We start from the raw sequence: 12,141 nt of genomic DNA on the forward strand, positions 1-12,141 counted from the left end.
AAAGCCGATAGAGACCTATCCACACATACTCAAGGCTCTAATAGCTGCCAAAAGTGCGTCTACTAAATACTGACTTGAAGGTGGTGTGTAATTATGCAATCAATTATTTTGTATTGAATAATTGTAATAAAATTAGACCAATTTGTAGAAATTGGTTTTCACTTTGACACAAAAGAGTCTTTTTCTGTTGTTCGGTGTCAAAAAAACCTAATTAAATCCATTGTGAATCAATGTTGTAAAACAATAAAACTTCCAAAGGAGGGGTGAATACTTTTTATAGGCACTGTAAGTTCCACCCATGACCACATGGGTTTCCTCTGTGTGGTCTGGTTTCATCCCACGTTCCAAAAGTGTATGGGTTAGGGTTAGTAGGTTATGGACATGCTGTACTGGCACTGGACACAGGGTGATATTTGCAGCCTGCCCCAGCACGTCCTCGAACTGTTGGTCATTAATGCAAACATTTCATTGTACGTTTCGATGTTTTGATGTACATAAAGCTGCGTATCAGTAACACTGATTGGTGTTCCCACCTTTGTGACTTCTGGAGTCTAACCCCGAGACTGATCTTCCTATAGGGAAATGCCAGTGTGGCCAGTGTTCCTGCTTCCCCCCTGGGGATGACCGAGTCTACGGGAAACACTGTGAATGTGATGATCGCCAGTGTGAGGACACTGATGGAATCATCTGCGGTGGTGAGTATGTTAACCCCTTCCCGTAAGCCACTGTTCCAGAGCGCTGGTCTCCTGCCAGTGAGCAGTAGGCGGGTTCATGATTGTACTCAATCCTTCCGCCGGACTCCTCAACAAAGACAGCAATAGTGTGGACCGTTCCAGATCCATTTGAGTGGCCACTTCCTTTGTCTTAGTAGCTGCTTTTACATGGGCTCAGAGTTAACACAGGTTGGCTCAGGTTAGGAAACAGAGTTGGGAGAATCTGAGGTGGACTCAAGTACGAGATGAGAGTTTATATGGGAGGACTGGTATTGCTCATCCTCCATCGACTCAAACGATGAGATAAGTGGAGTTGATAAATGATTAAAGCAACACACACACAAAATGCTGGAGGAACTCAGCAGACCAGGCAGCATCTAAAAAGAGTATAATCGAGGTTTCCGGCTGAAACCTTTCATCAGGACTGGAGATAAAAAGAATGAGGAGTCACAGTTAGAAAAGGTTGGGGGCAGAGGAGAGGAAGAAACACAAGGTGATAGGTGAAACTGGGTGGTAGGGAGGGGTGAAGTAAAGAGCTGGGAAGTTGATTGGTGAAAGAGATACAGGGCTGGAGAAGGGGGAGCCTGATAGGAGAGGACAGAAGGCCATGGAAGAAAGAAGAAGGGGGAGCAGCATCACAGGGAGGAGATGGGCAGGCAAGGAGATACGGTGAAAGAGGGAGAAAGGGATGGGGAATAGAGAAGGGGGGGCGCATTACTGGAAGTTCGAGAAATCGATGTTCATGCCGTCAGGTTGGAAGCTATCCAAACGGAATATATATTGTTGCCCCTCCAACCTGAGTGTGGCCTCATTGCGACAGTACAGGAGGCCATGGACTGACATGCTGGAATGGGAATGGGAAGTGGAATTAAAATGGGTGGCCATTGGGAGATTCCGCTTTTTCTGGCAGTTGGAACGTAGGTGCTCAGCAAAGCGATATCCCAATCTATATCAGGTCTCACCGATATACAGGAGGCCACACTGAAGGCACCGAATACAGTAGATGACCCCAACAGACTCACAGGTGAAGTGTCACCTCACCTGGAAGGACTGTTTGGGGCCCTGAATGGTAGTGAGGGAAGAGGTGTAGGGGCATGTGTAGCACTTGTTCCGCTTGCAAGGATAAGTGCCAGGAGGGAGATCAGTGGGGAGGGATGAATGGACATGGGAGTTGCGTGGGGAGAAATCCCTGTGGAAAGCATGAAGTGGGGGAGAGAGAAAGATGTGCTTGGTGGTGGGATACCCTTGCAGATGGTGTAAGTTATGGAGAATTACATACTGGACGCGGAGGTTGGTGGGGTGGTAGGTGAGGTCAAGAGGAACCCTATACCTGGTGAGGTGGCAGGAGGATGTGGTGAGGGCAGACATGCTCGAAATGGAAGAGATGTGGTGGAGGGCAGGATTGATGGTGGAGGAAGGGTAGCCTCTTTCGTTGAAGACGGAGGACATCTTCTTCATTCTGGAATGAAAAGCCTCATCCTGAAAGCAGATGTGGTGGAGACCAAGGAATTGAGAGAAGGGGGTGGCATTTTTACAAGTAACAGGGTGGGAAGAGGTATAGAACAGGTAGCTGTGGGAGTCAGAGTGTTTGTAATAGACATCAGAGGATAAGCTGCCTCAGAAGTAGAGACAAAGAGATCGAGAAAGGGGAGGGAGGTGTTGGAAATGGACCAGGTAAATTTGAGGGCAAGGTGGAAGTTGGAGGTAAAGTTGATGAAGTCGACTAGCTTGGCATGGGTGCAGTTAGCAGCACCTATACAGTCATCCATGTAGCGTAGGAAAAGTTGGGAAGTGCTACCAGAATAGGCTTGGAACAGACTGTACCATGTAGCTGACAAAAAGGCAGGCATAGCTGGGACCCATGCGAGTACCCATGGCTACACTTTTTGTTTGAAGGAAATGGGAGGAGCCAAAGGAGAAATTATTGAACATGAGGTCAAGTTCCAACAGATAGAGGAGAGTGGTGGTGGAGGGGATCTGGTTGGGTCTGGTTTCCAGAAAGAAACAGAGAGCTTTGAGGCCTTTCTGATAGGAAATAGGGACATGGTGAAAATAAGATGATCGGGGTCAGGGAACTTGAAATCCTTGAAAAGATCAAGAGTGTGTGTAATGTCACAGATGTAGGTAGGAAGGGACTGAAACCAGGGAGGATAAAACTGAGTCGAGGTTTGCAGATATAAATTCAGTGGGGCAGGAACAATCAGAAACAATGGGCCTAGCTGGACAGGAAGCTTTGTGGATCTTGGGTACAAGATAGAAACAGAAAGTGCAGGGTAAGGGAACTATGAGGTTGCTGGCAGTGTATGGGAGATACCCAGAGAAGGTCAGTGATGGTGTGGGAGACAATAGCCTGGTGCTCCTTAGTGGGGTCCTATTCAAGGGGTAAGTAAGAGGAGGTGTCTGAGAGTTGGTGCAGGGCCACAACAAGGTAGAGGTAGTCTTCCACTATGACAGCACCCTCTTTATCTGCGGGTTTGATGGTGAGGTTGGGATTAGTGCGTAGGGAGTGGAGAGCAGTGTGTTCGGAAGGAGTGAGCTTCGAATTGGAGAGAGGGTAGTGAAGTTGAGAAGGTTGGCAATGTGAAGATCCAGAGCAGGCAGGAGACCAGAGTGGGGTGGCCAGGAAGAGGAGGAGGGTTGAAGACAGGAGAAGGGGCCAATGGTGCGGAGTGGAGGGTCGTTGCCAAGGAAGTAGGCATGGAGACAGAGGTGGCGGAAGTAGAGTTCAGCATCGTGGTGGGTGCTGAACACACTGAGGTGTGGACACAGGGGGACAAAGCTGAGGCCCTTATGGAAAACAGAATGTTCTGCCTCAGAGAGGGGAAGGTTGGAGGGGATGAGAAAGACCCGGCACGGATGAGGGCTGACATCAGAGGGGGGAAGAGGGTTGGTAGTGTCAGAGGAGAGGGGAGGGTTGGGGTGTTCAGGGAAGGTGGTGTGAGAAGAAGATGAAGTATCCGAAGACCCAAAAGCTGGCAGAAGAACAAGGACATGGGATTGCAGAGTGGTAGTGGGGAAAGGGGAAACGGGTGTTCTAGTGGGAGTGCATGAACTCCTAACCTGGAGATGTTGTTAGTCAAGGGCAGAGTTGGCATTGGAGGTCGTGCAATTGGCACTTTGAAGTGTCCGAGGTTGTTGGAACCCACGTTGATGGTGATGGAGTCCGGGTTTTGAATCTGCTCGGAATTGTTACACTGCATTGGTGCTGCTTCCTGCACCCATGCTGAGCTTGTTGACTTCATCAACTTTGCCTCCAACTTCCACCCTGCCCTCAAATTTACCTGCCCATTTCTGACAACTTCCTCCCCTTTCTTAATCTCTATGTCTCTATCTCTCATCTACTGATGTCTATTACAAATCCACTGAGTCTCACAGCTACCTGGGCTATCCCTCTTCCCACCCTGTTACTTGTAAAAATGCCACCCCCTTTCTCAATTCCTCCTTCTCTACCATATCTGCTCTCAGGATAAGGCTTTTCATTCCAGAACGAAGGAGATGTCCTCCTTCTCCAAAGAAAGGGGCTTCCCTTCCTCCACCATCAACGCTGCCCTCTACCACATCTGTCCTGACGAAGGGTCTTGGCCTGAGACGTCGACTGCACCTCTTCCTACAGATGCTGCTTGGCCTGCTGCGTCCACCAGCAACTTTGATGTGTGTTGCTCTACCACATCTATTTCATTTTGCGCATGTCTGCCCTAACTCCATCCTTCCGCCACCCCACCAGGGATAGAGTTCCTCTTGTCCTCACCTACCACTCCACCAGCCTCCACATCCAGCACACAATTCTCCGTAATTTCTGCCATTTCCAATGGGATCCCAACACCAAGCTTTCCCTCCCCACAACTTTCTGCTTTCCACAGGGATTGCCCCCTATGCAAATATCTTGTCCATTCAGCCCTCCCCACTTATCTCCCTCCTGGCACTTATCCTTGCAAATGGAACAAGTGCTACACCTGCCCCTACACCTCTTCCCTCACTAACATTTAGGGTGCAGACCTTCCACGTGAGGCAACATTCACCTGTGAGTCTGGTGGGGTCATCTGCTGTATCTGGCACTCTTGGTGTATATCGTTAAGACCCAGCTTAGATGGGGAGACTGCTTCACCGAATACCTATGATCCATCCGCCAGAAAAAGCAGTATCTCCCAGTGGCCACCTGTTTTAATTCTACCTCCCATTCCCACTCTGACACGTCAGTCCATGGCCTCCTCTATTGTCACGATGAGGCCGCACTCAGGTTGGAGGAGCAATACCTTATATTCTGTCTGGATAGCCTCCAACATGATGGCATGAACATCGATTTCTCAAACTTTCAGTAATGGCCCTCCTTCTCACCATCCCCATTCCCATTTCCCTCTCTCACCCTCTTTGCCTGTCCATCACCTCTCTCTGGTGCTCCTCCTCCTTTTCTTTCTTCCATGGTCTTCTGTCCTCTCCTATTAGATTCTCCCCTTTCCAACCCTGTATCTCTTTCACCAATCTACTTCCCAGCTCTTTACTTTCCCTTTCCCCCACTTCCTGGTTTCACCTATCACCTTGTGTTCCTTCCTTCCTCCCCCAACCTTCTAACTCTGACTCCTCGTCTTTTTTTCTCCAGTCCTTTTGAAAGGTCTCGGCCTGAAACATCGGCTGTTTTCTCTTTTCCACCGGTACTGCCTGGCCTGCTGAGTTCCTCCAGCATTTTTGTCTGTGTTGCTTGGATTTCCAGCATCTTCAGATATTCTCCTTTTTGTTGATAAATGATTAAGCTACTTTTCTGAAATCTGCATCACTCAAATGGTGAGGAAAAGGGGGAGATCTGCTCAAGCTTGATCTTGACCGTGTAACTGAGTCTTTGGACTGCACATCTTTCCAGGGTTCTATATCTGAGGAAGTGACCTATTGGAAATAAAACCTTAAATACAGAAATTGTCCCTTCTCCCCACCCACCTCCCATTGGGCCGAAGATACAAAAACCTCAAGGCACGTACTGCCAGGCTCAAGGACAGTCCCTGTTGTTGAAACACTATTGAACTGTCCTCTTGTAGGATAAGTTCAATTCTCGACCTCACAATCTACTGTGCCTCGTCGTGGCCTTGCATATTGATGTCTGCCTTCACTGCACCTTCTCTGTAACTGTAACACATTATTCTGCGCTCTGTTAGCGTTTTTCTTTGTACTACTGCATGGTTGGTGAAGGTACCATGTGACAATAGTAAACCAATTTTCCAGTTGCAGGAAGCACCTCAGATGAGATGACCTATCAGCTCAACGAACCATTGCATGCAAGTTTGGTATTCCTATAGACACCAATAAACTATCACGTGATTGGTTGTAAGGTGAACCAACGTGGCATATGCAGCTGAAATTTGAGTCGCTTTGATTGACTGCTGGCCTTTAACTGTAACCTTTGTACAAACATAATGGATAGATTTTTTCATTGTCTAGTAGATCCGAAACTTCAGAATCAGAATCAGGCTTATTATCACTAATATATGTCACAAAATCTGTTGTTTTGTGACAGTGCAGGAGATAAAAAAAACTACTATAATTTAAATATTGCAAAAGATTAATATCAAGATAGTGATGATGAGTTCATGGACTCTCAGAAATCTGAAGGCAGAGGGGAAGAAGCTGTTCTTGAATCATTGAGTGTAGGTCTTCAGGCTCCTATACCTTCTCCTCGATGGTTTTTTTCACTGTTCCCATGGTCTGTTCTTTATCAAATTATGGTATTGCTTTGCACTGCTGTAATTATATGTTATAATTATGTGGTCTTGTCAGTGTTAGTCTTTGGTTTGTCCTGCTTTTTTTAGGTGATATCACTCCGGAGGAACATTGTAACATTTCTTAATGCATGCATGCATTTCTAAATGACAATAAATGAGGACCGAGTGTCCTCATAATCTAATCTAATCGGAAATAAGAACAGAGCGTGCCTGGATGGCGAGGATCCTGAGTGATGGATGCTGCCCTCTTGAGGCAGTACTACTTGTAGATGTCCTTGACGGTGGGGAGGTTGGGTCTGGCTGAGCCCACAACCTTTTAATGTTTCCCTGCACTGTGTCATACTTCCTGACTCGTAACCAGTTACATTTTGCTCAGTCGCGGTGTCCACTGTACAGGATTAATTGAACGAGTCATTAGCTATTGGAGGGCCCTACAGGATCCAGAAACGGTGAGACAATTGAACTCATTGAAGCTGTTCATTGTCATTGATTAAACAAAACCAAAAGGTCCCTGATGGATACAACCACTGAGTGCAGACATCCCTGATGATCTGTAAGTCAATAAAAAAAAACAATTTGAGGAACTTATTATATTGGAAATTTCTTAAATGTTACCATGTGGTCAGTTTAATGAGAGTGTTGTTTTGTAGTTAATGTACGCAATTGCAATTAAAGCTGCCATTGAGGAAGATTCTACACTGAAGACAGTCTTTGATTGTGTGTGTAGGTCTAATGGTAACCGTTATCTCCACACACATCTACAGGGTGATAAACCTCCCCACCCCCTCCCCCACTTGTCTCTGACAACTGCTGATTTGGGCCCTGTCTCCTGACAGGGAATGGCATCTGCTCATGTGGACGGTGTATTTGTGACGACGACTGGTTTGGGAAACACTGCGAACATCCCAGAGCCTGCAGCATGTCGGAGGAAGAGAGCAGGAGTCTGTGTGAGTCTCCTGAAGGGTTAATCTGCTCTGGAAAAGGTGAGTCGAGAATTATTTATCCCTTCCATGTTGCTATGATAGATTCACGTGGCACGAGAGGCATTACAGCCCATTGTAGCTCTTTGAAAGAACTTGTAATGTTGCTGTGCAGTCATTTCATAGGGGATGTTTTACTGGGAAATTAGCCCCAAGCAATGTGTTCAAATCCCAGCCCAGTCACTGTGGAAATTTCAATCAATCTGGAGCAATAGTATTGATGACCATGGGAGTACCAACCTGTTATAAACCTCAACTGGTTTGCCATTGTCCTTCAGAGAAGAAACATAGTAACATAGAAATCTACAGCACATTACAGGCCTTTCGGCCCACAAAGCTGGGCCAACCATGTAACTTACTCTAGCAGCCACCTAGAATTTCCCTACCACATAGCCCTCTATTTTCCTAAGCTCTGTGTACTTATCTAAGAGTCTCTTAAAAGATCCTCTCTACTTATCCAGTCTGCTCTTTAACTTAAGTCCAGAGCCCCAATAACAAGATCAACCCTTAGCTACCTTCTGAAATGGCCCAACAACGTATTCAACGAGAGGGCAACAGGGGAGCTGGCTAACAAATCTTTCGGTTACCTACATCTAATGAATGTGTTAAAAGCATCCCACTTCTTACTCTTCCCACCTCCCCCCCCACCCCCCCGCCACAGCCTGACAAATTTGTTCTTCGGAAAATTCCTGTTGAATCTGCTTCTGCTGCCTCTTTAGGCAACAAGTTCCAGATCACAAGCAACTCATCACCACAGGAAGGATGTGGCAGCAACAGAGAAGATGCTGCCTTGCATGGATGGCGGTGGTTATCAGGAGAGGTTAGACTGGCTGGGCTTGTTCTCACGAGCAAGTAGGATGCTGAGGAGTGACCCTTATAGATGTTCATAAAATCACGAAGGGTGCAGACTCAGTCTTTACTTCCCAGGGCAGGCGAGTCCAAAGCTAGAAGGCACAAGTTCAAGGTGAAAGGGGAGAAATTTAAAAGAGATCCAAGGAGAAGAGTCCGACACAAATGGTGGTAAACATCTGGAAAGACCTGCCAGAGGAGATGATAGAGGCAGGCACAATTATAGCATCTAAAAGGCATCTGGACAGGTTCTTGGATAGGAAAAAATTAGAGAGATACAGGCCTAATACAGACAAGTGGGACAGCATATATAGCGTCGACAAGATGGGCTCAAGGGCTGCTGTTTCTGTGCTGTACTCCAACTTTCCTTGGAGCAAAGGAGGCTGGTAATTTTGATAGAAGTATAAAGTGAGTACCTTTGGACAACCACCCTCCTGCCCCTCCAATTATTTTAAGCCCTCTATTCCGTGTGACCCTCTACTGGTGAGGTGGAGGGAACCAGGGTGAAGGCTTTAATTGGATTTCACAATGTGATGGCGGCCGCAGTTAAAATGTGGAGGCTCGGGGTGCTGGTGTTGAATGTTACTGAGTGGATGATTTGAACTCTCCCCAGGTTCCTGTCACTGTGGCAAGTGTATGTGTGGTTCTCTCCAGCAATGGTACATCTCAGGCCAGTTCTGCGAGTGCGACGATCGGCAGTGCGATGAATATCAAGGCATCATTTGTACAGGTAATACGTCCTCACTCCCTGAGCCAGACTGAGCTTCCCTCCCCACAACTCTGCCAGGGAGTAAAGCAAGGCTTGGTTTATCATTGTCATCCATACAATGTAAAGCTTGTCTTGCATACTGTTTATACAGATCAAACCATTACACAGTGCTTTGAGCTAGAATATGGTAAAACAATAACAATGCAGAATAACGTGTAAAAGCTTCTAAAAAAGTTTAAAGCATTTTGTTCCTGAGAGTCACCACCCTCGGACAGAAGAAAGTCCTAAGCACCTCATTTTGACATTTGAGACTCTGGTGGAAACGTCTCAGCATCTCCCCTGTCACTCTGTCTTGGTTACTTCAACATCACATTAGATTCAAGGAACCCCACCATCCAAACTGTGCTCTCTTCTCATTGCTGCCACTGGGAAGGTGGTATAGGAGTCTTTGGTTCCATACTACTAGGATCAAGAACACTGGTTCCGGAGCCAGTGTGGATTACCTCACTCACATCATTACTGAAGCTATGGATTCACTTTGAAACTTGTATTCCCAGCATCATCTATCCATCTTTGTATTTATTTGTTTTACTGTGAATGCCTGCAAGAAAATGAATCTCATGGTAGTATATGATGACATATATGTACTTTGATAATACAATTTACTTTGAACTTTTACCTTTTGAATTTTGATTCTCCTAAACTCCAAAATATGCAGACCAATTTCTCAAGTTACAAAACCCTCTCACCACATTATTAGAACTTGCATTTCCATAGCGCCTTTCCTCTTCCTTTCCTGATGTCCCTTAAGGTTAGATTCAGGCTGTGCAAGGTTTTGGGAATTGGCTTCCTCTCACACAGAGGGACTGAATGGTGGAACTCCCTCGAGAAGCAGGTAATGCTTACTCCATCAATAATTATAGACCTCAAGTTGATTGAATTTTGCTCTGGAGCAGGGTTTAAAATAATACTTGGCCTCAGCAGTGACACAGAGAAGCTCTGACTTCAGTGAATGTGGAACGGGCTGGAGAAAACCCACCAACCCATGGCTCTCAGTGATGGACCGATTAAAATTAGGAGTGCACCGCATGTACTTGGGGAGTGTGGAGACTTGAGGGAATTGGAGAAAGGCTGTAGAGATAATGAGGGGCTTTCTCAGGCAGGAGACTGAAGAATGGTTCGAAGCCTTTTAAATTAGTGTTCTGCTGAAGGATCTTCTTCCTGAAACGTTGACTCTGTTTCTCTTCCCACAGATGCTGTCTGATCTGCTGAGAGTTTCCAGCATTTTCTGTTTTTGTTTCAGATTTACAGCATCTGCGATTTTTTTCCTGATTTTCACAAAGTTACCCATCTAGGAGGCTGGATAAGTCAGCAGCCCTGGGACAAGTGGGAGCTTGGTATGATGGGGCAGTCCTGACATGGGCCTCAGAAGTTTGGATGAGATGAAGTTGATGGAAGATGGGATAGTGTGTGGTGTGCCTATCCTTGCAGAGTAAGTACGGTTCACCAGCCGATCCCTGCAACACACTCCCTGAATGGCCCTCTGCTCTTTAGAATGGTGAACCCAAGACCACAAGGAAACACAAGCAGAAGTAGGCCACTCGGCCCCTCAAGATTGCCCTACCATTAAAGGTTGGGTGCCATGATAACGCAGCGGTTAGCTAGTAAGTAAATAGACAAGTAAACAAGAAAAATAAATAAATGATCACGGCTGATCTGCCCCGGGATTCAACTCCGTCTCTGTGCCAATTCACCGTTGTCCTCTTTCAAAGAGTCTGTCTCTCCTCTTTCAATCCCCCGATGATCTGTTCTCCACAACCCTCTGGGGTAGAGGATTCCAGGGAGTCACCACCCTCGTAGAGGAGAAATTCCTATGCCCCCCAGTTTTAAATGAAACCTCCCCTTACCTTTGTCTCTGAGACTTTCCCACCAGTGGAAGCATCTTGGCATCTCCCCTTAGGTATATTATGATCATATCTGGTCCTTCTAAACTACAGACCCAACTTCGTTAGTTGCTGGTGATATGAACCCCTCTCTCCACACTGTTAGGATTCCAAATCTTCCTGAAATTATCCCAGTAAATCCTCTGGATTTTATTTATTTGGCAATACAGCACGGAGTGGGTTCTTCTGGGCCTTTGAGACTCGCTGCCCCGGCAACCCCAGACAAACTGAATTAACCCCAACCTAACCATAGCATGATTTACAATGACTAATTAACTGACCAGTTATGTCTCTAGACGGTGGGGGGAAGCCGGAGGCCCTGGAGGAAACCCAGATATTCCACAGGGAGAACGTACGAAGACTCGTCAACTCTCTATAGCCCTCTTCCTCTCACTTTAAACGTGTACTTGCTTGTCTTAGACACTCCCACCATGGGGAAGAATTCTTAATAGCCACCTCTCTTAGACTCTCTCTTCAGCCTCTTCTACTCCAGCAGAAATAAATCCAGTCCCTCGTTATAATGCCCAAATCCAGGCAATGCCCTAGAGAATCTTAAGTACCAGAGATTCTGCAGAATAACACATACAAAATGGAGGAACTCAGCAGGTCAGGCAGCATCTGTGGAAATGAATAAGCACTTAACTTTTCAGACCAAAGTCCTTCGTCAGGACGCAAAGGTTCTGCAGATAGCGACGGTCTAGATGAATAAACAGGTCCTAATGAAGGATCTTGCCCCGAAACATTGACTATTTATTCCCCTCCATTGAGCTGCCTGACTTGCTGAGTTCCTCCAGCATTTTGTGTGTGTCATCCTGGATAATCTTTTCTGCCCCCTCTCCAGCACAGCCCCATCCTTCTTATTCATCACTGGGCAAAGGCAGTTTATACAGATGCATCACAGAAAGAATCCTATCTGGATGCATCGCAACTTGGTAAGGCCACTGCTCTGCCAAAGACAGGAAGAAATTGCAGAGTTGTGGACACAGCCTAGCATATCATGGAAACTAGCCTCCCCTCCATGGATTCCATCTGTACTTCCCTGCATCCTCGGGAAAGTAGCCATCATAAACAAGGACTGTTCTTACCTTGGACATGCTCTCTTCTGTTCCCCCCCCCCCACCTCCATCCCATAGGGCAGAAGATACTAAAGCTTGGGTACACATACCATCAGGCTCAACAACAGACTCTATCCCGTTGTTATCTGACTCTTGAACAGACTTCTCATAAGCTAAATGGTGA

At 46.5% G+C, this 12,141-nt stretch overlaps 1 protein-coding gene across 1 annotated transcript in view; it reads left to right on the forward strand.

Moving 5' to 3' along the window:
• The window catches only part of itgbl1 (integrin, beta-like 1), a 186,685-nt gene that overhangs the window by 149,734 nt on the left and 24,810 nt on the right, over window positions 1-12,141 (forward strand). The window contains exons 8-10 of the mRNA XM_072257319.1: window positions 579-695; window positions 7,258-7,404; window positions 8,864-8,980. Of these exons, the coding sequence (XP_072113420.1) occupies window positions 579-695; window positions 7,258-7,404; window positions 8,864-8,980 (381 nt within the window). The remainder of the gene's footprint in view (window positions 1-578; window positions 696-7,257; window positions 7,405-8,863; window positions 8,981-12,141) is intronic.

This window comes from Mobula birostris, chromosome 5 (assembly GCF_030028105.1).
Source record: "Mobula birostris isolate sMobBir1 chromosome 5, sMobBir1.hap1, whole genome shotgun sequence".
Lineage (NCBI taxonomy): Eukaryota > Metazoa > Chordata > Chondrichthyes > Myliobatiformes > Myliobatidae > Mobula > Mobula birostris.